Source organism: Parambassis ranga, chromosome 4 (assembly GCF_900634625.1).
Source record: "Parambassis ranga chromosome 4, fParRan2.1, whole genome shotgun sequence".
NCBI lineage: Eukaryota > Metazoa > Chordata > Actinopteri > Ambassidae > Parambassis > Parambassis ranga.
The window spans coordinates 10,114,644-10,141,151 of record NC_041025.1 but is presented as its reverse complement, the minus strand read 5'-3'; the positions used below and the strand labels follow the sequence as shown (position 1 = coordinate 10,141,151).

Sequence of the window (26,508 nt, the reverse complement as noted above, 5' to 3'; positions counted from 1 at the left end):
TGACAATGAGTGACAACAAGCAAGACCGTTGCATTCATCAACGATCGCCTGGTCAACACTGGAGAAGGAAGAAAGGCGAAGGAATTATAGGATATTGAATTTTCAGCCTAATTAGGGGGAATACTATGTCCTTTGTGATCAACCAAGCAGAAACATTTAATTACAAAACCAATTATGAGGTGGCGAATGTATCACATCTGACACAGTCGTCCCCCAAGCAGAACAGGACATTTTCAGGAGGTGAAGTAGAGGAGAAACAGAGAGGGAATGGGGAGGTGGGGGGTTAGGAGACACACAAAAATATGACTGCCTGACAGGTGTGATTATAGAGATTTTCTTTTAATTGTGTTCATGTGTATAAAGAGAAAAACAAAGACACTTGAATGTGTATGAATACATGTGTAGCATAATGTGTGTGGGGGGTGTTAACCCACCTACATGTATGTTAGAACCTCTGAGTTGCATCATGTTCGTGTGTATGCATCAGATCAGAAAATGACTGTTCTTTTGTTAAACATTCAGTACTTTTGTTTGACCTCCAACATGGTAATCAAAAAAGCAGCAGGGGGAACAAAAACAACACCTGTAACAATCTGATGCAACCCAGTGCAAAAGTCCTTTAGTAAACACAGTAATTAGGCAAAACATCAAGGTAATATTGATGTGTGATTTAAAATTAATATTGTTTGTTACTCATTAATAAAGCCTATCTGTAATTTGACATTCAAGGTCAATAAAATTAAATGAATTATTCCAATGGTTTGTGAAGCCGTAGCAACTAGTCCAATTTATTGATAGATAAGTAATGAATTAATAAGACTGACTGAGCTCCACAGCAGTACAGAGTGCTGAAATGGTGTCTCAACTCTATGCTGTTATGATACTATCTTTATGAAGCAATGTTTTGATTACTGACTTCTTATTTATAGTACTTCACCACCACACAGGTGTTGACAACCACAGAACTGATCCACTGATCCACAGGCAGAGGCCTCATCGTGGACGAGAGCGATGGAGGTTTCCATTTCTCAAATGTGAGTGTAATTAAGGCTGGAAATGGTTACATTTTCAGTCACATTTTAACTGTGAACATTAGCAAAACAACACGGACCCTCAGTGAGAGTGCATGAGCGTGCTTGTGTGTAGGCACACAACACATCCATTCAAAAGCATCTGAGCCCAGAGAGCTGACTGAGAGGACCTGGCAGCGTCCTTATCTTCCTCACATTGCCATGTGACTCACAGCATTACCAGGCGGCACAGTCATTAGGGGCAAGAAGACCTTTCATATCTCATTCAGCCCCACAGCACTCCTCAGGGCTGGCCAACTGGGACCCACACCCACACCCCCTCCCCTCCTCCCCCACCTCACCTTTGCCTAGCTTTTTGTCTCTGTCCCTCTATTCTCCATTATGTTTCTGTCTGGCACTGTCTCACACAGATTTAATGTCAGGTGTTCTCTCACTCTGTTAAATAAGTCATTTTTTCCTCTGCCTGGAGGGGACAGAGTCTGTGTTTTCCCCGTCAACCGCAACCATCACAACCACTGCACACACCCACACACAGACACTGAATACATGCTGTTTGTGTGTGGCACACTGCAGCTACGAGTGTGTGAGCTGGAGATGTAAGAGGTATTCAGGCGTGGGCTGCTGGTGGCTGCTGGGACATTTTCACCCCATCTCTTCCTCGCTGGCTCAGTTTTTCTGACGCCCACCTGCATTTTCTGGGGGCACAGACCGAGGTCCTTACCCATGATGGTGGAACATGTATAATACTGGTAGGACAGGCTCTTCTGGTCGATGTGTCTGTGTGGGTGATGGGTGGATGAGTATGGACAATGATACTATGTGTGGTCATTGCCCTCATTGTGAAGGCTGTGCCAGGAGGTCTGACGTCACGTGACTGTGATACTGAAGCCAAGGCCCACTGCATGACTGTTATCATCTGCTGTGGCCCTCCTCTAACGTGCTACCAGTCCAACGCCAGACGCATTATCACCTATTGTGATGAGTGCTAACAGAAAGTAACCCAGATTACATAGACAACCTCTTGCAGTTGTGTGTATAAGTGCACGTCTCCACTGGAACGTGTCACCCTGGTAACCTAGAAAACGGAGAAGTTTGCCTTAAGGGTTTTGTGAAATGGTGTATTTAAAGACAGAGATCTTTTTTATAACCTGGAATATTTTTGTTGCATATACCCTAGCAAAGAGTGACTGTGAATAAAAGTAAACAGTGAGCAGGAAACATAAATATAAAAGAAATGACAGCAGGTGCTTACTTTCTGTTTGCAACAAACAAGTGTGAAAGGCTATTTATCCACAGGCATGGTTCTTCTTTTGATTATCAATGACGATGACAATAATGATAATGTAATCCTGTAGGTATGGGAGTTATAAGAACTGATCACAGCCACTCAATGTAAGTGCTATTTTCAAAAATGGACATTTAAGAAGAGCTGCCTCAAGGAGTCTGTTTTAAAGGATTGGAGGGGTAAATAAGGTTTTAACTTTCATAATCATGCTAAACTTGTAAAATCCTATTATAAATTGTAGATCGGGAAACAAGCACAGTAGGTCCCCTGTGAAACAAAAATTCTCAGAGCTTCTATGCAGTGAAGTTTGTATTATTGGTTTTCAGCTTTCCATTATTAATTATACAGACCAGCAACATTATTTTTCTATGATAGCTGCCATAATCAATTTTTTATAGTACCAACAGATACATTTTTTTTTTTTTACTTGTTGTAAAAAGTGACTCCTCAAATCGATAATGTAGCTTTGTGGTGTCTTTCAGAGGACAGTATTGTTTTGTTTCTTTACTATTTTAGTTCAGTGTCGCTGCTCCCTACGGCGATGTTTTCAGACACAGCATGCAGCTGTTAAAAAAAAAAAAACAACTCTAAAAACCCACTGTACTCAGCACCAGACGGCAGACAGGCTGAATTAGTTATAGCTGCTGAACATAATGGAGCATTTAGCAGCTCAAGTGCCAGATATTTTCCTCAGGAGGTGGTGGAGCCAAAATAAGAGCAAAAAGATTCATCAAGAGGACACAAATACAACTTTGATTGAATGCTAATGTTGCTCTGTATCTGCTGGATGTGAGAGAAAAGAGAGAAAGATGTTTCAGATGTAGAGACTCTCTGACCTCATGTTTGCCCTTCATCCTGCAGATCCTGATGTCATTCTTGTTTGACTCCCATGTTCTTTTCTGTATATCAAATAAAACACACATGAACACAGCTGGTTAGTTGCAGTGAGGCAAGCCAAAGACACGTATAAACGTTATCGTTGTCTGCTCAGGCTGAGTTTACCTTGCTGTAAAACATCTCATCTCCTGCGACAATGTCCAGCTCCACTCGGAAAAGGTCATCTCTGGAAAGAAAGAAGCAGAGAAAGCTGCAGTAAGCCAACAGAGGAGGCAGAAGATGCTGCACTCAGGATGAAACCCAGGCCTCACACTGAGTATCTGTGTTGCTTTGTTACTAAATAATTTAAACAAAATGTACCTTCTGTATAATCTTCCTAGAGCACACGCAGCCATGTAATGCATGTAATAGCAACATTTATCCATTTAAAGTTGATCAGACAGGCAGAGATTAGAGAGCAGCATTAGAATGTCTCCCATTTCTCCCAATATATGTGAGAAATGGTAGCCGACTGCATAATGAGGTCTCATATTTCCCCTTCGCCTTTTGCCTCTGCTCATTAAACTTGACTTGCTGCATAGAATTTTCTGCTGGGCTCCAGAATTCAGCTTATCGCTCTTATTCAAAAGCCTGAAATTGAATTAATGGATGGTTTAATCAAATTGTTCCATGCTGCCTACATGCAATCCAAACGCTGACACCATGCATGTAGTATGATATTCCAAACACAGCTTTCTCGCAGTCTTAATCTGCTGATAATTCTGCAGTAACCTTGGACGCTCCCGTGAAAAAGTGCCCGGTAATAAGAGCTGGGATAGGCAGCTACCAGCTGACGTTTGCATATTGATTGAGGCCTTGGTATCTGCTGGGATGGATCTAAGGGGCTTCATCTGAGCAAAGGGCCACGCTCTGACTGGGCTAATCTGTAAATCTGCCACAGCCATGTTAGTGCTGCAGTATCGATCCCATCTCTGATACAGCTCTGCCTCCCATCTGTGCTGCATGTTCTCTCTTGGTTTCACCTCTTCCATTCGCAGATGGAGGGGTTATCCCTCACATCATGTGAGTATTTGGACCACCTGAGTGTCTGCATCTGTGTGTTTGCATCTGATTATACTCAGAGAGCTGTGGGGATGTGTGCTTGATGAGACCACAGGTAGACCATGAGGTTACTCCTCTTCTGAATAATTTATCTTTGCTTCTTTGTTGCTGTGTTAGAAGATTCGCACCTTTACTCTGCCTCTCGCAGATCAGGGGAGCAGCTAAGTAGTGAAGAAGTGCAAAATCACCAAACACTGGCTTGGTGCTCCTCTGCTTAACGGGTCAAAGTTTAAGCATTCTCAAAACAGTGGAGTGGGCCAGAGTGAGAGGCGTAATCTCATCCAGGCTGCTTCAGCGTTGTCTTAGCATTAACATAATGAATATAGCAACAGGCCTCCCAGTCAGAGTGGAAGGCAGCCAGCAGTGTTGCCTCCAATGGAGCGTGGGGGAATTATTTATGCCGCTCCTATTTTTTTTTTCTTCCTCCATCTCTTCTCTCGCCTGCTCCAGGTTGTTTGAATGATGCAAAGCCCGTGGCCTGTGTGTTTTTCTTTGTTTATATGTGTGCATTGGTGAATTTAATGCACTGCATGTGGTAGGCTGACATGAACCTACGAAAATGTAATCCTTCTTTATGTTGCAGGATGTTTCCTCGAGTCATCTCGGCTCACTGGATCGTAAATTTTGTCATATTCTGCTTTCTTTGTCTGACCTTGTCTGAGTCTGGGTTTAATGTACGCGTGCCTGAATTGTTACTTCAGAAGAGCCTCAACCCTTTTGACCTGGTTAATACTAAGTCAACACAGGCTCCAGAGAGACTGCCAGAATTTCCTACATCTCGTACTTGACCAGCTTATGAACCTTCTCCTATTTTCCCTCCAAACAACAGCAGACTGAAGGTCAGGACCTCTTCAGTCTCTAAGTTTTCTATATTTCTTTTGTTGTCCAACTCTTTTTCTTTCAATAAAAAAAAATGCTGCACAGTGATTTAGTGTGAGGGGCCTTCTTTTGAGCCTGTAACCCCCTGCAGTACCCTGAAACTTTCTGCTTGTGTGTGTGTGTGAGAGAGCTTTTATGTTCCTGGGTGTAAATATTAAAAACAAATCAAACAAGTGAATCATTAGTGCTTTCAAAACAAAAATCCTCACTACAATTCTGCACACTGTCAGCACAAGTTCACCAAGAGAGCAGCGTTATGATCAAAGAGCCTCTTCAGAGAAAAAAAAAGAACAGAATCTGCTTTATATCTGAGCATGATAAAGAATAAAGTACAGAGCTAAAAACAATGTCAAAGTCAAACAAATGAATTGATTGAAAATGTTCTGCAAATACTTTAATTATTTGATTGAAGCTGTTATTTTTAAAGCAAAATGCACTATAGATAAATTCTAAACACAGAGGTGGTATTACTGTTTACAGAGGCAGTAAACTGTTGGATATTCTAAAATGTATAATTTGGGATTAGGATAGAGTGGAATCAGCATTGTTGGTGGGTGTCCTGTGAGTGGGTGTGCCTTCACACACTTGTCTGCTTACTAAACTTTCTCTGCCAGCCTCAGTTATAGACTGGCAGCTGTATCCCCAAGATTCCCAGTCTGTGTCACCGTTGAGTTTCTCCCTGTCTGTCTGCCATGAGGCCTTTGACCCGACTGGGGCCGCTGAACGACTCCAGCTGACTTCCTAGGTCAGCGTCTGTGAGGTGATAAACTGGACTGCCTACAAGCTGGCAGTATATCAGCACACCTTCCCTGTCCAGCTGGTGTGAATAATGAACACACACACACACTCAGACCTTTTATAATTGGGACGGAGCTGGCTTTGTTTCGTCACTTGTCAAGTGGTAAACAATCTCCAATTGCTTTATATCAGTGTGGGTTAGCCCTCTGGATGTGACTTGAGAGCTGAAGACCACAGGATCCACAGCTGCTCATCTTAACAGCAATGACATGGGGCTTAGCACAGCAAGGCGCTTACTCCACCTGGCATCAGCCAAATACTTAGTTTACTTTCATTTAGCAGGGATGGAAAGAGGACGGGGAGAAGTAGCTGCTCTCAGCGGGCGCTCGGGGCAGGGATTTAGCAGCGCTTGCAGTCTGAGGAGCAGCTATGCTAATGGTGACAGGATTCTGGGATGAGTGAGGCGTCTTATCAGGCCATGCACTCTGTAGGAGCATTTGGCAGTCATACCTGCTACCAAAGGTACTTATATTGTACATTTAAAGCTCCTAAAGTCTCCCTGCACAGCCTTTGCACGCACAGATGTTTTCCTTTTTAAACATTTCAAGCATAAAGATACAAACACTATTAACCACTTACAACAAATGCAAATATATACTGTTGAAAGTCTTTCATCACATCATTACCATCCAGAAGGCTGAAACATTTGTATCTGTTCAGTAAAACCTATGCCACTGTAAATTGAAATGAACAGATTTTAAACAGCTTCATGGCTCTGGTTATAAGGCAGACATTCAGGCTACAGGAGCTGTAGTTGTCTGTGGTTAGTTTTATTATCAGGCTGTATGTATGTTATATACCCTCTCAGTGCAGACAGAATGGCTGGAACCACATTACATAGCTTGATATATTTACTACCAAGTCTTGGTAGTGAGGTTAGACCAGCTGGAGGGCAGGGACTGGGTCATTTCCTGGACCACAGTGGCGTCTCTTATTGGAAACCACTTCAATCTTCCACTACAGCACAGAGTAACCAGCGCCATGTGTACAAGCTGACTGTGTCTCATTTTTTTTGTTTCGTTTCAAACCAAATTAATTTTTGGGAAACACGCGCAGTAAATCCTGAAGAGCATGTCTTTTGTTATCTCAGTCTGTTTTGGGTCGGCTCCTGGACGGCTCAGGCAACCATGCAGATGTAACTTCACAGAGTGAAACACCATGCAGCTAAACAGGCCGTCCTCGTCTGGCCCCATCTGACCACCTGATCAGCACATTCAGCAGACAGACATATGGAGACCATCATCATATGGAGACCAGACCAGAACTAGAACACACTTGACTTGTCAGGCCTTATATCAGCTGTTAGACACAGCTACTGCACCAGATCTGTGACAAAAGAGTGTCTGAGTGTCATTCCAATAACTTCACTTCTTATCCAGAGAAAAAAAATCTCTCATAAGATTTTTAAATTATAGGTATTATTATAGGTATAAAAGCTTTTTTTAAACTCATTTAGGTAAGGTGTTTCTTTTTTTCTCTTTCAGAGTTGGAATCATTTGACCAATAACTCTCACTCAAAACATTTCCAGAAGTGTAAAAGGATCTGTTTGAACTGTTTGAACCTTCACATGACTCTGAGTATACAGAGTGCTGACCTGCGGATATTTCAAAAGGTTTCTGCTTGCTTTTGATATTCTTGTTTTAAAGGTTAATTTATAACTAATTAATTGAAATGAATGGAGACATCATGATGACTCCATCAGGTTTTGCAGTGATTTCTATTTAAAGGTTAGTCTTATTTACATACATACAACTATCCAGTGGGTACCTTTGGCTCAGTCATGACAGCAGATTGTTGCAGTACTCCGAAACATAACAGACGCAGTATATAAACGGGCAGTTAATGGTTGTACAAGCTGGAGAACTGGCCTTTACGGTGCAGTTTGTTCATGGGTGAAAAACTGCTGGTCTGGTTCTTGTGTTAAAGGCACATCTGGGCGCACTACAGCTTCATCTGTACTCAACCACAAAGCTCCTTTGAGGTGAGAGCTAACATTAGCATTAGCTCAGTGACTACACACAGCATTAACATGGAACACATGCCACACCTTCCAAGGCTTCAAAGGAATCATGAATGTCCTCGTGTTGTGTTGTGTTGTGTTACCTGGCACCAATGTAAAGTGTCCGATTGACTTGAAGGACCCTCTGGATGTGTAGAGGCTCCTGCCGCAGCCACGTCCTGTGCGGTCGGCCCAGAAACACAGGGTATCTTCTCACCACTGTCAGAGAATGAGAGACACAAATACACAATGGCTGAGGGCAAACATCCATTGACACCTGTTTGAGATAAATGTAGCACAAATGTGGTTTTGTGCTGGTTTGTTTTGACAGTTCTGCAGCAGTAGCAGATATTCAAGGTGAAACAGAGAGCAGTGGAGATCTGCATTTAATAGAGCAGCATATCTGCAACATTAACCAAAGCACTAACAAATAATCTGAGAGGGAAAGATGTCTGAACCGCACCTTACATGTCATTACATTCACGCATTTCTGTTCTGATTGAGAGGCACTTTTGATGAATTGTTCATTTACACCCTGCTTTTTGGTGTTGACAGGTTTCTGACAGCAAATTCACACAATTCAAAGAGCAGAAACACAAACATCAAACAGGTACAACAAAGTCTGATGTTGCGCGTTTCAGAGGATGAGGCTTTCTGTACATCGAGGAAAAGAAACCTTAAGGGGAGACAAATCAGAGATAAAAGTGGTGAAACATTTTGATCATGCTGTACCATATGAAAAATAAAGCTGAAAGGGAAAAAGAGAAGCTGAAATAACAGCTACAGTACATGTAAAATGTGTATTATTGTTGAAAATATGTATGGCTGTATTTTTCCGCTGAAGGTGATGTTTTCTTTTTCACCTCTACACCGTGCCTCTTCCATTTGGATGCTATAATTTCTTACTAAAGTGTATTTTTTTTTCCTGTCTCCACTTTTCTCAGTCCACCTGCACACCTTCCACTATTTGTCTGGTTCCGCCTGGTAAGCCTTCTGCTCAAACCTACAGCTGCTGAGTCTAATGCAGCCAATCCTGCAGCCTGACAAACCTCTACACTCCACTGTTTGGTATTGATACCCAGAGAAGGGTCCGGACTTAGCAAGGAAGCCATCAGTCAATATTATTGAACCGCAATCAATCAAGGTCTGGTCTGAGCTGGAGACTGCTGAGCTGATATGGAGACGCAAAGTCTGAGTGTTTGAGGAGCTGCGTCTCCTGAGGGTCTCTGTAAGTCTGTGGGAAAGTCATGAACGCTCCAACACTCATGGTCCCATTCCTGAGTGTGACCCCACACCTCCTGACCTGAAAACCATCAACACCCTTTGTGTGAGAGTCTGTCTGACCACAGCAGCCCACAACCATGACCCTTTAGGCCTCCACACCATACCCTCCCCAATTCATCACTATGCGTGTTTGGCTGCAACCCAGCACTTCACATCACGTCACTGGGTGAGAGGCACGGAAAGGAGTGCGAGAAAGGGGGATCGGGGGTCAATACCTTCAGTGGGGATAAAGTTGATGGGCCCGGGTTCCTCTGGGAATGCCGGGCTTGCCGTTCGGAGCAGCCAACAAAGCAGGAAGAAGGACGAAGGGGCCATGGCTGCCATAGCAACACAACTGTGGCGTCTGTAAAAGAAGAAGAAGAAAAGTAGCGGTGAGATACTGCACATAAATAGACAGCAGTTCACTCAGTCAATCTCTGATGGACTAACTAACTAACTGGCAGGCGAGCTTTCTCTGACTGGAGCTCTTGTATCTTTGTATTCCCAAAGCTTCTTGTCTCTATGCCCTGATGTGAGGGAAGATAAATAGCTGCTCAGAGAGAGAGATTAAGTCATCCACTGCAGGAAAAGTGTCCAGTCAGCTCTGAATGTAGCTCGGTCACTGTGGTATCACCACATCAAACATCACACCACTATGACACATCTAAAAGCTAGATTAACGGGTGACATCCCAAGACAGAGGGCAGGATGTGTCCTATACAAAATCTCTACAGGCACAGAGTGAGTGAAAGGCTCAATAATGCTCCAGACATCATACCCAGGATATGAAATCGACTGAGAGAGGGAGAGAAGCAGTGGTTTGCTTAAATTAAATGCTTGCCAGCGACGCAAATCACCTCTGCCAGCAGAGCTAAACTGACGGCATTTTTCATCAGGCACATACAAGGGTATGAGGGGTGGAAATACAAATGATACCCAAATGAAGTTACCCCACATGATCCACCCAGAAAATGAGTCCAGCACTCAGCCTCACAGGAGAGAAGCTCTCAGAATTGCTATTGACTTAAGCCACAATCCTCAGAAGGTTTCACTTTTTATAAAGCTGTCTTATGCACTCTGTGTTTTTCCATCAGGTTTCTTCCCCTTTTGTATCTATTAGGTATGATTTTGTGTGTTTGACAGGAATTGCAGAAACACACTGTAATTTACAAAAACCCCACCACCACCACACTTATCTCTCTAATTTGCCTTGAAAATCTAGCGGACAGGCTGTCCATCACCACTGCTACGAACAGAAAACATTTCTTACATTCATGCACAATTGCAACATCTTAAATTTGAATACTTGAGGTTGGATTTCTTTATGCAAAATCCCTTAGCAGCATACTATGAACGCAGATGTGCAATATGTATAGAAATGCAAAGTCAATTAGTGAATGTAGGCAACACTGTCGCTGACACTGTGGTTCAGACAGCTTTACTCAAAATACACGTGTTTTGTTACATATTAATGTACTTATATAAAACACACAGTATTATCAAAAACAAAACATGTTGAATATGAAAACCTGAACTTTCTTCCACAGGAAAAAAGTGTAAAAGCTACCCTGGTGAAGAGATGAAAAGGCTTAATTAAAGAGAAAACATGTGATGCCTACATTGTTTTAAAGCTAATGTGACTTTAACCATATTTTTCCCAAGCCTAAAGCTAATTTTTTTTTGATCGTCTAAGCTTTATCAAGTCCATGACTGTAAGCAAACACAAAACAAACCAAATACACGTAAAACTGAAAGAAAGAAACTAATTTCCTACAGAAACAACAGGGCAATAATGTGTGTGTGAAATAATGTTTTTCTACGGCTGTAACACATTTTATTACACATTTTAATGGTGTAATATCTTGTCGTTCACTGCATGTACATTAATACAACACTGCATGGTTTTTCCATTTCCATTTATAATAATTTTATAATTCTGGAAAAAAAAATGGCTCTTGCTTTATGGGGACATGTGACATACAGCACTGTATAGAAGTCTCTGTAGGACCAGCTCTGCAGTCATTTTCAATCTTTCTTTCTCACTTGCTCCCTTTCTTCCCCTGAAGGATACAAACAGCCATTGTGCAGCCCATCTCTTTAATGGAGTCCCAGACATAACCTTATCAGGACACATAATCTTTATGGGACATTTCTCAAATTCCCCACTCTGACATCAGAATAAATGTAGGAGGCATGCTAATTACTTGACACCCACAAGCAAAATTACAGGAGGTGAAGGGGAAGGAGTCACACAGAGAAGAAAGGAGGTCATGGGGTGTAGAGGGAGAGATGGAGAGCGAGATAAGTGAGAAACAGTAAGAAACAGAGAGAGGAGATAAGAAGTCAGGAAGCCAGTGTATCCAATCAGAGATACTATTGTTTCTGCTATTAATAATGTATGAATAAATGTCAGGCTGTACGCATTCGATTAGTATAATTAGACACCCTGGGCTATACGATTTCATGGGACAGCAGAATAAGTAGATATACAAGTATTAAGCGTGTGTGTGTGTGTGTGTGTGTGTGTGTGTGCGTGTGTGTACATGGATGCACCAATGGTTCTGGGCCAAAGCATCTCTGTAATTATGACAAATGGCAACAGCCGAGTCCATTCAGAAGCAGTGCTGCATGGTACAAGCTGGACAGCAGCATGCCATTATCATTGAATGAGGGAAACTGCAAGTCACATATACATTTTGCCATTTGAAGGAGACACTAATCCAAAAGAAAATCAACCCCAGGGTGCTATAGCACTCCATGTTTGAGATTGAAATGGCAATAGATGTCACTAAAGTCATATTGAAGTTGTCACACAGTGCGGACTCCCTGGATATAAAAATGTCAGCAGCAAATTGTCACTTCTTTTACTGGAGAAGGACTGTTACATCTAGTGAAGTGACAAACATATTTGGAAATCGACTTTATATTCGGAAACCAGCCCAACTGCCTTGTTTAGGTGCCAAGTAACTGGAGATAGCAAATGATGAGTGAGAAGGCGGAATGCAACAATAGCTGGTCAGGTGTAACTTAAATCTGAGGTGTATCATCTTATCCACTCTACAGTCATTTGTCAGTGAATTGGGAGCACCACGCTGCCTTCACCTCAACAGGATTTACACACACTTGCTAATTTATCTGACTCCACAACACCAGATCAATTTGATTATGGTGTTTAAGCAGGTAATTTCCTTAACAAAGATATTAAGAGATTATTTAGCAGTAAAAAAAAACAAACAAACAAAAAACTTAAGGGTGTGTGCGTGTGTGTGTGGAGGGGAGAAATGGGGTGTGCAGATTGAACCGCTGAATGAACCCCACTGTTAGCTAACAAATCACCATCCAATCGATGACGTGTAGTGTCTTAAAGCCCAAATGAAGACTGATGTGACTCTTCTGGCCAAAGAACAGAGGCTTTAAGGAAAAAGAGGAAAGAGTTTGAAGCCCACAAAAGACATGTGAGGAATGTCTGCAATGTTGAATTTTGGATGCTGACTCTTGTTAGACAGTGACCCTCCATTGCAGAGGTCTGGGTACTTTACATGCAAATAGAACACCTCATCATCAAATGAAGACACTAATATGCACTGAATGCTTTTGCCATTTACTACGGTTGCCATGGCTCTCACTTTCTCTCTCCTCAGTCTTTCTACCTTTATATTTTCCATTTAGCATGTTGTTATGCGGTGGTTTCTCTCTCCCTCAGCCTGAGCCCCAGTCTCTCCATCATGTGTATGTTCTCAGTGCATTTCCCTTACACAGCCGGGAGGTACTTGCACTAAAAATTAGACTAAGGGTTGAAAGAAAACCAAGATTATGCATGTCCTAGATATAGGGAACATGGTAATGAAATAGAGCAGTATTAATGGGGACACAGTGGTGGTGGTTTGGGTATTTCTGATTAAAATATTTAACAGGGTGGTTGTCAAGTATTATGCAGCGGTATCGAAACACAGTACTCAAGCAATAGGCTATAATATAATCCCTTTTCACACTGGTCGCCGAGCTTCAAAAAGCCCACGCAAAGAAAGAAAGAATTTAAACATGATCTATTTCTACTCAAATCCTTTTATCACTCTTTTACAAGGAAATTATAGTCTTTTCTTCAACAAAAAATGTTAATGTTTGCCACATCATTTGCAGGTCCGTGTATTAAATCAACATTGATAGACTTTTTACATTAACAATGGCCCACATGACTACATTATCAAAGGGACAATCTCAGTAATTGTCAACCTAACACTGCAGCTCTTTGTCATGAAGTTAAGATGATTCCATGTTGGCATCTCTCTCCTGCAGACTGGTTACGAGGATTAAAACAAACACAGATGTGCTTATGTGCAGTCCAATAAGCCAGAAGCAGGTTGCTTTAGGGTGATGATATGCTGAATGGTTGAAAAGTTACAGAAAACAACCACAGCAGGGTTCACCAAGAACACAAGTGGAAAAAATCAAATAAACAAGCTCGACTGCAAAAAGAGTTCTTTGTCCAGAGTAAACACAGTGTCATTGTAGTACCCATCAGCTTACTGATGTGGTGTAACAACCTGAATCCTCAGTGTTTTACATCACCTGTCTCATCTGCCTCCACACAGCTGTGTGTTGTGACTGATATCATTACAAATGTCAAATTACATAATGACTTTGTAGGGAACATGATTAAAAACCCTAGATGAATGCTAAAGGTTGAACCCGTTGTTGAGTTCACTGGCACAGTTTTTGGAATATTAGTTTGGTAATGTGTGGGGTTTATAGTGGTAGATCTACTCAGGTGATTTTTGTTTTACAGTAATGATGGTGTAAGCATTGTACGTCCTCTGTGATTTGGTAGAGGCAGGAGTAGAAACTCATGTGGCAGTGGTGGATGATGAAGCACTACAGGAGTCTTATTCTGATTCAATTTACAGTTTCCAATAATGCTCTGTGAAGAAAAAGCCTGATATTACTTGAAAACCTGAAGGGATCTGTGGGTAAATAACCATTGTTGTTGTAAAGGAGACACACTCTGCTACCAAAAGTCTTTGAGCCTGATCCTACAAACACCTAATATTTTTTAAAGAAGAATTAATGTTCAAAGAAATACTTCTTAGCTGCAGGCACAGGCTCGAGCACCATGACCTTCAGAACACACAAACTAAGCTACTACATAGGAAAAGATATACAGTAAGCAGAGGAGGATTTTATGATTGTTCCAGTTTCTTTATGTGGACTTAAAGAGACCTCATAGATTTCCCACAGACCGGCCTAATTGTCATATTAGTGAAAGAGGAGAGGCTGCTTTATGGAGTGTGTAGAATCAATGACAGCCTGATGCTGCCTGGATCTCCTTCAGTCAGCACTAAAATGAGATACAGGACATAGCAGGGATGTGAGGAAGGAAGAGAAATAAAGAATCAGATATGAGATTGAAGCCTGGGATATGCTTTAAGGCAAAGATAAAAATGAATGCAGCAGCTATGGGAGAAAAAACCAAGGTGGGAGTGGATAAGGCAGGACAAAAAAATGACAAAAATAATGCACCACAGGGAGTGATGAAGAGGAACAGAGGTGCAAGAGAGACAAGTGAGGCATTCTGATAAAGAGGGGGAGTCACACCGGAAACACAGACAGTGAAGCCAAAGAATGCTGGGAATGAGAGAGACTAAGAGACAAAGACACAGAAGAAAGAAAGAGTATGAAGCCAATAGTCCTGTTTCAGTGCCAGATTTATCTCTGCTCTAAGCCAAGAGTAAACTAGTGGGAAGAACCTTCTGGCTCTGTAGATGCCTGGTTTGCAATTTATCTAAAGTGATGATATTTTTCTCCATTTCTCTATGTGTGGGAAAAGAAGTAGAGGGGTCAGTTCATATGTTACAAAACAGGGACACGACAGCGTTGTTTACCATAAAAACACTGATGACACACTCCTATATACTCTGATTGTACCCTCAGAAACCTTATGAAGTGCACGAGCCACAACTTCCTGCAAAACACAAAACAAAAGCTCACGTTACATTATAACTAAACCTCTGTGGCAGGAAACATGTTCTCATTAGTGTCTCTGTCCCTGGAAGTACAGTACAGTCCCACAGAGCTCATAAATCTGACTGATGTTCCACAGCCACATCACAAAGTAAGTTTTAGATGTTTAAATGTGAGTTAGATGCTTACTAACAAATGCAACAACAAATGTTCATTCTGTGAAAAATGTTTCTAAAAGTTAGGAAAAAATGTGCACGATCCTTCTTCTCTGGTCTACACAAATGATTTTAGACGAAAATCTCAGATATTTGACTTGCTGGCTTCCTCACATCTTTTAAAGTGCCAGCATCGTTCAGACACTTTTACATTAATGTTGTAGACATGGCAGTAAATCTAAATCTGATTAAGAGTTATTCTACATTATCAGAAAATCAACTGCATCTCCTTCACATGCTAACCCCGGTCCTCATGTTTCTATGATTGCAGATAGTGTCTCTTTGATTAAAGTTCCTGTTTGTGTCTGCCAAAAGCTTGGGATCTGCCCACTCACACAACTGCTAATATCCAGACTGATTTCTTAGTTGTTCCCTGTAATATTTAACTTCGTGTGTCGTCTAGAATTCCTGCTAGTTTCCCGAAAACCTTTAAATCTGCTCTGCTCACTCCCAGACACTTAGCCTCCACTGTAACCCCTTAACATATGAACGCACATATGCACATGCATTATATACTTTACACACACAAATGCACACAACAAAACAAAACACACACATATATACACACACTCCTCTCCCCTGGGCATTGTGCCTTCACTTAAGTCAAGCTGTCTTCTGACTCTCTCAGGCCTAATGTAAAAATAATGTAGGAATTCCCTCCCTTCCACTACGCAGCACACTCACAGGGTTTCATCCTCTTGCCTGGGACTAGAGTGACCTGGGGTCTGTTTACTAGAAATTTGCATCACCGTGAATTCCTGGAGTCTCAGAGAGAGAGAAAGAGAGGAGAGGAAGAGAGAAGAGGGGGGAGTAGACTGTAAATGAAAAATGAAGAGTGACCTTTCTGCACAGAACACAGATTTTCCCATATGCCGAGAAGCAGCACAGATTTATGTGGTGAGAAATATTCACAGCATGTGGAGTAGGACAAAAAATTCTGTAACACTCTGTCCTTTGTCAAAATGTAATCCTGAGACTCTGGCCTCTGACAGCTACTTGGTACTACAGTGTCTTCTAATGGATATATAATTTCAGGAGATTTAAAGGTTGTTGCTGGAATAAGATAATCTCTGACTCGTTCGCTCAGATGTGAATGTACTCCTGCTAATGGGTGAGAAGTAGCCCCGATGAAAGAGCACAAGACGACTGAGCAGAAATGTAATACATGTAACAGCTCATTGTTGATGAATGAATATCTTTAAGTATTACTGGAAAACTCTCCCCGGAGTTTTGTCACTGTCATTAACCTTCACAGTCCTCAAAATTACAGCTGCGGAGACATCAGGCCGTGGGCGCGATCTAGAATGAGCAGAACAAAGAATTTGCAGCACTGTCTGACAAGGGCTGCATGAGTATGCAGGTTAATTATAGGTCTGTGTTTCAGGAAGCCCTCGATAAATCTCTTATTCTGTATTTTTTTCCCACCTTCCACGTTCCATCTCCTTGCTTCTTTCAAGTTTCCACATACCTCTCTCTCTCCCTGAGCTGTTTTTTGTGTTGATCGAAACAGGGGTGCATGAAACAAGGAGAAACATCATATCACATCAGAACAGCAGAGAGGTCTGACCTTTGGCTCCCCACCAGTTTACAACCGTCATTAGCAGGGCAGGGATCAGAGGCTAGGGCCATATATCACACTCAAACCATCCATGTAGGAGGAACCCTGCTATAGTGCAGTAAAAATGAAAAGAAAACACACTCGGAGACTGACGGGAAGCTAAAAGCAACTCCATCCATCACTGACTGGAGGCTCCATGAAGCCAGTAAAGGAAAACACACAAGGCGATAATCTCCAGCATGGTTGTAAATAATACAGAAACCTTGCTAATGGCAATAAGAGGTTCTACCGCATGACAGAACCCCTCTTGATGTGATTATTCGTCTAAAACTCCCCAAAGGACATGTATTATCCTGCATAAATTCTCTGAGGTAACTCAATACGGCAATATGTTCCCATCCTGAGACTGTTTGGCCTTTTTGCTTGTGCAGCAGGAGAGGAGGTGGATTTATTGTAATGGCAACAAGTGACTGTCAGAGGGGGGCACAGGGTCGGGCGGCAGGCAAAAATAGAACATTTGGAGGGAAGAAGAGGGCAATGAAAACCAAAACAGAGCCTGCACATTAGTACTCAGATTTTAATGTATGCTTTTACTGACATTGAGTATAAAGAGTAATGGTAAGAAAAAATATTAACTGAAAAAAAATCAAAGAAAGGATCAGGCACACCATCTATGCAGCAAACACTGGCTGACATTTTATACTTAGTTTAATTAACATGTTGTATAGGACAGCCAGACCTCAGCAGAAAGGTCTGCCCTAAAAAACAAACGTGGTAGGTTAATCAAATCAAAAGCATCACCAGTATCTACGTAAAGTCTTTTATGTTGTGATAAAGTGTTACCATGGTAGCCAGGAAAATGGCTAAACTTGTTCACGTGGAAGAAGCCTGCCTTTTGTGAGAGAGCCCTGAACTTACTACTTTATTGATACCTACTTTATTTGCCTAAGCCTTTGACCAAACTGAAAGTGAAAAGAAATAGGAAGAAAAAAATGAAACGAGAAAAAGCAATGTCTGACTAAAACCAGAGTCCTGTCAAAGATGTTTTGCATCCACTCAGCCAGCACTTTTTTTGGTAACATAAAATCTTGCATGCCCAGATGTTGTTTGGAGTGTCACTGGCCTTCTGCTGTTTTGATCCCTTGCCCTTGCTTCAAATGTTTAATGGCTTTTATTAGTTGTTTTCATATACATATGGCTGTGCTAATCACCAGCAGGTTCAGTAGGTGCAGTATCACTCACAAAGATCAGTCAATATCTGGGTGGATTGTTGTTGTCAGATCAATTTATGCCACAAGCACTGTTTCACGTCAAATTATCAGGGGCACTGACAATACAGCACATGACCCCTACTGATCCTACTCATGTCTGCCAAAATCTTTAATGGCACGTTACCCATGTTATCTCTCATTAGTGATGAAAGGATGCACTCTGCATCACAAGTTTGTTCAGAGGTGGTGTGCGATGCTCGATGCATAACATCCTCATTTTTTGGTTGCTTTAGTTCAGGCAAACCATGTGAAAACTAATGGTTGAGGGTAGGCATGAAAAACAGAGTAGGGGTTTAGGTAAAGATCATCTTAAAAAAACATAACCTTAAACATATTTACAAGAAAAAGCATTCCCATTGTGTGTCGCCATTTTCAGCTGCCATTCCTATACAGACGGACAAATATACAAACATGCTTCTATTTTCAAGGACTGAAATATCGACACTGTTATTGTTTTCCTGGTGAAAATGGGCTGATTAAAACTTTCAAGGCAAACTTCTGATTTATTAATGCTGACTTCCAGCAGAACAAAGCATCTCCTGGAGACAGGCCCATAATACAGCTATTTAATGGTTTGGTACATTTAGAGTTTTCCAAAGTGTTTTCCAAAATGCCAAATTATTCCTTTGAAATCCGCAGTTTGCACATCTGTAATTGCAATAACAAGTGAATAATGTGATCCTACAACACACAAGATAGTTTTTGGATGGATTTGTCTATTTAAGCAATTCAGTTTTGGAGCATTACAATCTGTCAATAAGGAAGGATGGAGAGGGGGAAGAAACACGGAGGCTTCATGACAACATCTCTTTATGATGATGGTGTTTACCTTCAGGCCCTCAGGCTTCCCTCAATCACAGCGCATCAGCTCTACCGCATTAAGACATTGCTTTGTTTCAAGGTATTCAGTACAAAGTTAATGATGAAATAATTTGCTCTGCAGTGCCGACACACAAGCCACAAGCTGTAACATTCATCCTTTAGCTGTGTCCAGATTTTTTATTTATAATGACAAAATTTGCAGTAAAATCATCTTGTCAAGGGCTTCTCTGTGAACGCCCCCATCATAAACAGTGTCAAAAAGCAATTTTCTTTTTTCCTGACAGAGACAGGGAGGCACAGCACTGTATCTTTTCACAGCAGAAGGCTGACAGAGCAGACCTGGCACTGGTAAAGATAGAAAAGACCTGCAAGTCCTCATCCTTTGATTTCACACTGACGCTCACGTACACATGTGCCCTGACTGTGGCTGTGCATGCACGCTCAAAAGTCAACAGCCTCCTAGACTGGACTCGCACATGCGTCCCTCTCTCTGTCATTCCTTCCCTCCACTTTTCACCATCTCCTCCTCCCCTCTCACCTTTTTTTTATCCTCCCGCCCCCATCTGCTCTCAGCACAAATCAGCCACCTGCTCATCCAATTCAGTCAGATAAATTCCACCTGTGTCAGTTTCAATACCGGTTCATGCGCTACAGTAACTTCAGGTTGCCTTTTCTGCTTTATCTCTCCCTGTTGCTTTGAATGTCACATCTCTTGCGGTATACAGAAACACACACACACACACACACTGCAGTGTCAATCAACAGATGTCTCCAGCTGACAACTGTGCACACAAGGCAGCTGTGCACAAAGAGCCATTCCTCCATGTGTGCTGAGCAGTGGATCCAAAACAAACCAGCAGAAATAAACACACACATATATACACACACTTTCATTGCATTGCAGGCATAACTCCCAGGCCTGGCTCTGTGCAAGTTTGATCCCTCTCACTGTGTCTGAGGAGCATGTTAATCAGCGAAGGAGGCTGCCAGCTCAGCCATATATGTCTCTATCTTTCTTTCTTTCACTCCTTGTGTCTCCGTCTCTCTGCCTCTATCTGCATCTATTCTCTCCAATCTGTCTTCGCTCATGTCAGCCCTCCACCTCATTGTATTTATCTCACATTCCACTCCTTCCCCTCCTGTTCTTACTCGAGCTCTCATCCCATCACAACAAATCATGTCTGTCTACATTTTAATGCTTTTCCCCCCCTCTGAGCTAGACTGATGGGATTTAAGACACTAAAGACTGGATGGTTTATTTAGAAAGGTTCGTCAAATATAGCTCACTTTGACCCAGAAGCCTGACATTTCTTTGCCCTCTTCTTCCCCCTCCTTTCCTCTCAGCTCCCAACCGAGGTTTCTGGGATGTTTGTAGCTGTGTTAAAGTGGATTTGGTTATGGTGATTGGGCTGGGGTGGGTGGCTGTGGGATGCTGGATAAGTTTCACAGTTTTAAAGAGCAAGCTTAGAAAGCTGAGGGGCAGAGAGAAGAGAAGATGGCAAGAAGAGAGACAGTTGTGCAGACAGAGATATAGTGGTTATGTGTTTACAGAAATGGTTTCTAAGGAGATTTCAACCCAAGCGCTCAGATAGAAGTCAGGGGAGTGAAGGGAGGTGGTCATGTCAGTGCAGACACTGATAACAATGGTGAGTCAGATGGATGAGGGAGCAGAGCAAAGTAGGGACAAGAAAAAGACAAATTACACAAGAAGGAGAACATGGAGAAGTGCAGTCAATTTATAGAGAAGAGCTTCACATGTGAGGAGTGCAAGCACAAAGAAGGCCCCTCAGCTTTATTAAACAATGAGTGCAAAGACACAAATTAAGAAGAGATGCTACTTCTCTGACCTGAATGACCCAGGCAGGCGGTCAAAGAAGATGTGTTATGGTTGACAGCCTCCTTTCTTTCTTCAGGCTTGGTCTCTATTCATGGTGTCACACTTCAAAATAAAGCGCATTCACATGACACACTTCGCAGATAACATCTCAATAGGGTTTTCTCTGCCCTGTCAACCAGTAACACCCATTAATATTTGCGTAAAACAGGCTCAAACTCGAGCCTACTCGCTGGACCAGAATCAAAGGGGCGTTTAACAATTTCATTTAGCACCTGGCTCCTTATGGAGCCACAAAATCAATAAAGGCCATTTCCTAGACGTCAATGACCCCTGCTTTTGTTGTCAAGTTAATTCAATAAAACCAATGATGAAAAAACAAGCAAAGAAGCACTCACTTGTATGACATGAGTAAAGCAGCATAGGTAAGGCATACAGGACGCTGGGAGCATTGATTGTGAAGGACAGAACATACTCAAGAGCACAGGAACATGCAGCGGAGCTATTCTCTCAGTGTTACCTGTCATGAGGTCAGTGGAGAGGAATGAAGCAGCTCATCTGGGCTTTTTGAATCCCACACAACAAAAACAAGAACCCAACACACAGCTCCATCAGCCCGCTCTCTCATCTCCCCATTAAAAAAAAAAACAACTGCTCCACTACGAGTTTCTTTGTGCTCCGGCAGATCAGCAGCTACAGACATTATTTTGTTCTCTGACTAACAGGGTAAGTGGCTTGCTCATTGATTGGTCTTTCTCTGGCTTTTTGAGCAACAGGGTATAATGCTGCAAAGCCAAACAGAGAGGAGACTAACCCCCCGCTGCAGCTGTTGACAGAGGCTGCCTTTTAAAAGCACAGAGGAGAGGACAAACAACACAGCGTTGAAGCAAATTGCTCAGATTGGTTTCAACTGAATTCTTTTACTCCAACACTTTTGTTGTTGAAATATCCAAAAGACTAAAAAGCTGGAAGAATAGTTGAACTCCTTTTTGGATGAAAGGAAAACTCTTATGGAGACATACGTCCTCAATCTGTTAAGTACCAGGAGCTGTTATACAATGAAGCAATTTGCACGTCCCTATTTTCACCTAAAACCAACTACATGATCTGCTTCTGCTGAAGCTTCTGATGTTTTTTTTTTTAAAGTGCACTGAGAAAAATGTAAATATGATGAGTGTAGGTGGACGTACTGAAAACTGTAATACAGTAACAAACTCCAAGCAAGTACAACATGGCCCCAGGCTGCACTGCTTTCTGGACAATAGCAAGTACTGACAGCAGAGCACTGCCTTATATCACAATGTCTTTGCATGCTTGAAGGTTATAGGAAGGAAAGTCCTCGCTGATTAAATCTGATTGACACAAATTCAATAGGTGGTATTCTTGTCATAGTTTATTACAGAAGGGAAAAAAACACAGTCGAGTTTTTTCTTAACAGCTCCATTTAAGAAGCTTTGCTGCCCACTCAGACAGCCATCTCATACTGGGCAAAAACAAAACCTCCCTGTGGGATCTGAGTGAATGGAGCCAAGGCGTCACATTGTCGTTCAGTGTTAAAACACACTATAATGCCTGAAGTCACATATATGTGAATGCAAATGAGGTAACATATGTAAATCGGCTAGCGTATGTTTTGGTTTTCAGCTGGTCTATGAACAGCAGGTAGCAGCAGCTGATGATGGGCTGCTCTGTGCTGCCTGAACATAATGCTGCGTAAACTCCATAAGGTGACATTTAATCTTTATGTTTCTGCTAGTTTGGAATTTATCTGCTGTCAAACTGTTGCAAAAATATTTTTACTTTGCTGCAGATTCCATGTTAATGTCTTGCCAGAATGTGTACAAAAATAATCAAACACAATATATTACCCACTCCTCATGCATTTCAAAACACTGCATGGAAATAACAACAACACCAAACACATGTGAGAAGTGCTGTAAACATTTTGCCCCACATGAAAGTAGAGAGCATGTTCTGTATCATCCATGCACATGGCAATTAGATGTGAAGCAATGCTTGGGGCCTGGATTGATCCAGCAACAACAACCTGCCTGTTATTGACAGATCTCTGGGGTTTCACTGCTGCACAGATGCCCAGAGGCCTCTTTGCTGGGCCCTAGCTTTGGCTGTCTCTCTCCCCCGTGCTCACTGTTTCTCTTTGTGTGAGAAACAGCGCTATTCAATATTTCCTCACCAGTGTCAGGCTTGGTTTTCCTATCAACAAAGAAATCCAGCCTCAAAGCATGAAGGCTGTTATTATTTAATTCTATCACTGGCATAACAGTTTGATAAAGACCTTCCTCGCCTCTGGAACTATATGGATTCAACTCCCGTTGCTGGGTATTAATTCAACATTGTGTCTGAATATAACTCCTTGCATTAATATGATGTGCAAATAGTGTTTCTGACACAAACACAATGCAATATTCAGTGTGTGCTAAACCTGCACTGACATTTAAAAACATCCCTGTTTTAGTACATCCAGTATGCTGTTTTCAAAGTTTTGACCATCATTATAATCAGTGATGACAATAATAACACTTATCAGGCTGAACTGGCTTGCTCACACTATTTTTAGTCATGTTAGCTGAATGGATCTACAGAAGATGGGTCACACGGCCCTCATCTTTGACCCAGACTAAAATATTTCAAAACCTATTGTAGTGCTATAAAATTAGTCCCAGAGGAAGAATCCTGCTGATTTCAGTGATCTCTTGACTTTCATCAAGCACCATCCGCACTTCAAAACCTTTAATCATTTTCTATAACGATGGTTTGGCTTGGTTTTTGTATCGATGATCATGATATTTATTATAGACCTATTGTAATGAGCTTGGTAAGCCATTTTCCACCACCATCAGGTAACATTTGTTTGATTTTCTGAAAACACAACACTAAGTGCTATGTGCATCACTGTGAGCATGTTTACAGCACGTCCACATCCGAAACAACACAATACATGACTCCCAGAACATTGTTTTGTCAGGGTTATGTTAGTTCCCCACTGCAGGAACCAGGGTAAGCACTTCTGGATGGTCCTAAAAAAAAACATACTGCAGCTCCGCTTAAGCTTAGAGGCACACAAAAGACAATGCACAGCATTATTAACCTTTGTGTTTTCAACACTGTAATGAAGACACAAATACTGAACAGGTAGATTAGGGACCTATTTCTTTAAAAATCATTGAATTCTGGGGAAAAAATAGCCAACACAGTCTCCAAAGTGGAGCTGAGGTGAACGGCAGTAATCAATCACTGTCAGACCTTGAGGTTTTTGCTCTGTACTATCACTTTTTTTACTTTCTAGGAAAAAGACATGTTTGGGATGGCCACTGCAGGAGGTGCACAGCTATTATACATTAGCAGGTTCTTAATCGCTTTAAAAATTCAAGGATGCATGTTTGTGTTAGTATTTCTAAAGCTTCACTGCGCCTGTGTACAGCTTCAATGAGCTGCTTGCATGGCTTAAGTAGCTGAAATGTCAGTAATAATCCTTCACTGCATAGAAAACCAGTCAACTGTATGTAGAAAACTAGGCCAAAAACTGTATTACAATGAAAAGGAATTTATTTAAAACCTGCGTGAGAATTCTTTCTCTTGTCAGAATTCTTCTCTCCTGACATTGCTACACAATTTCGAACGTGCCAAAGTAGTGTTGTAATATGCTGATGAAGCTGTGACATACAGTAGCTCTGTTTACACAGGATTCAAGTCCAATTTAGCCAAACATTCTCCATCTGCAACCAACATGGCCGCTGAAACAGCACACACAGCTGAAAGACAGCTGTCAAGCCTGGAAACCGTAATTAAACTGGGGAAAAACAGAAAAAGAGAGAAAGACAGAAAGAGAGGTGATATACGTCTACGTGAGTATGAGGGAGATAAGTAAAGCGGAGGAAGGACAAACGGAGAGAGAGAGAGAGAGAGCATAAATGAATTTTAGAGTCAGAGTGAGATGACACAGGGAGATAAAAACGAAAATAGAGGGCTGGATTGGAGCAGCTGGAGACAAATGGAAAGATAGTGGAAAGGCAGCCTCGCCAGCAGTGTCGTAATGCCGTGCTCTCTCACTGAAACAGTTTGGCTCATGACAAGATAAGGACAGCCATCACAACCTGAGCCTCCATTTTTACTCATCCCAAGTGGTGGCTGAATGACACTCCCAAAACTCTTTCTTTCCAACATCTCTTATCAGCAGCAGCTGTTGTTTTAAACACACACACGATTAGTTGTTACATTGGCATTAAATGGAGTTTAAAGAGCATCGCAAAGGGACAGACACAGTTCATCAATTTGTGCGCTTCTAAATTAGACCATTGGCTTTATGAGACTGTGGCAATATAATGACCGGTCCATTTCTCTCTCTTCTTCTAGACTTCTGACCACAGTGGAGAGACGGGGGGGTTTATTAGGCTATGTCAGAGCTTGTGTGAGCTTTTGAAATGGCTGCTCACTGCTTATCAGAGAGAGCTGTGCTGTGGGAAATGTGTCAGGTAGATAAAAGTGGAGGCAGTGAGGATGCAAAAACAGAGGTGTGGATAATCAAACATTCTGCTATATGGTTGTTGTACATCCAACCCCTCGCTGCTCTCCCCCTTTATGCTTTTCCTGTGTTCCTGTGTGTGTTTTCCTACTATTGGTCTTGCCTTTACATTAAGGACCTGCCGTGTCTCTCAGTGCCAACCGGCACTATGGCAACAAGACATTGACTTCTGTGGAGTCTCTGTGAATATGGGAATCAATGTGTGTCTCTTTGACTATGTATGATTTCACACTCATTAATGTGAATGCCTCTAATTTTATTCAATAAAGGGTTTTAAACAAAGGGAAAACTGCTCAGTCCCAACAGATAAACAACAGCAGTGGATAAATGAGCAGTGGTCACTGATGGTAGTCCTGTGAGTGAGCCAAGATTAGCTTGCAGAAATTGACTTGTTACATGTGCTTAATGCTGTGAAATCAAAAGGTATCAAAGGGATTGTCTGACTTATTGTTCTTTTTTTTCTGTAACTCACAATGGCAATCAAATATATGTGAAGATGCTTTCCTAGTTTTAAAATTACCAACAATTTTTTTGAGGGACAGTTTAGAGTCCAGTTAAGAGGTTCCATTAATCTAGCTGGTGTATCAAGGTTAATAACTAGCCTAATATTAGCAGGATTATTTTTGCTTGGTCCATAGGCAGGCTGTTGGGGGTATTTAACTGCAGCACATCAAAAAAATGAGCTGCCACACTGTGCATTGGTTTTGTATAAGGCAACAGTTATCAACACAGACGGTGTGCTCCTTCAAAAGTAATTGTATGTCCTTTCTAGGGAACTTTTTCTCTGATAGCTTTCAATAGCCAGACATGGCCAGAACAAGTTCAATTTTCTTGGCTACCAAAATGTCCCACCCACTGCTTTCCTGGAGAGCGAGAGTGACAACGCCAAAGCCTTTCTGAAAAGTTCTGAAATTTTCAACTTCAAGCACTCAGAGCTGACAGCACACACAAAAACAGCAGAGAGCACTGATCCAGACTGAGAAGACCCTTATGATTACAATTATTATTATAAGGGTTTTTTTCTTGTTCGATTAGGCAGTAGACAGAAACCGAGATAAAATGGAATAAGAGAGAACTCTTTCTAGTCTGACCAGTGCTGATGTCAGCCTCAGG

The 26,508-nt window shown here is 41.8% G+C and overlaps 1 protein-coding gene across 1 annotated transcript in view; it reads right to left on the bottom strand.

The window, feature by feature from the left end:
- sema6bb (sema domain, transmembrane domain (TM), and cytoplasmic domain, (semaphorin) 6Bb) overlaps window positions 1–26,508 on the bottom strand; it is a 109,416-nt gene that overhangs the window by 46,691 nt on the left and 36,217 nt on the right. Inside the window, exons 2-5 of the mRNA XM_028404298.1 lie at window positions 9,431–9,558; window positions 8,036–8,150; window positions 3,319–3,379; window positions 3,153–3,215 (exon numbers count right to left, since the gene is read on the bottom strand). Of these exons, the coding sequence (XP_028260099.1) occupies window positions 3,153–3,215; window positions 3,319–3,379; window positions 8,036–8,150; window positions 9,431–9,539 (348 nt within the window). The 5' untranslated portion in view covers window positions 9,540–9,558. The remainder of the gene's footprint in view (window positions 1–3,152; window positions 3,216–3,318; window positions 3,380–8,035; window positions 8,151–9,430; window positions 9,559–26,508) is intronic.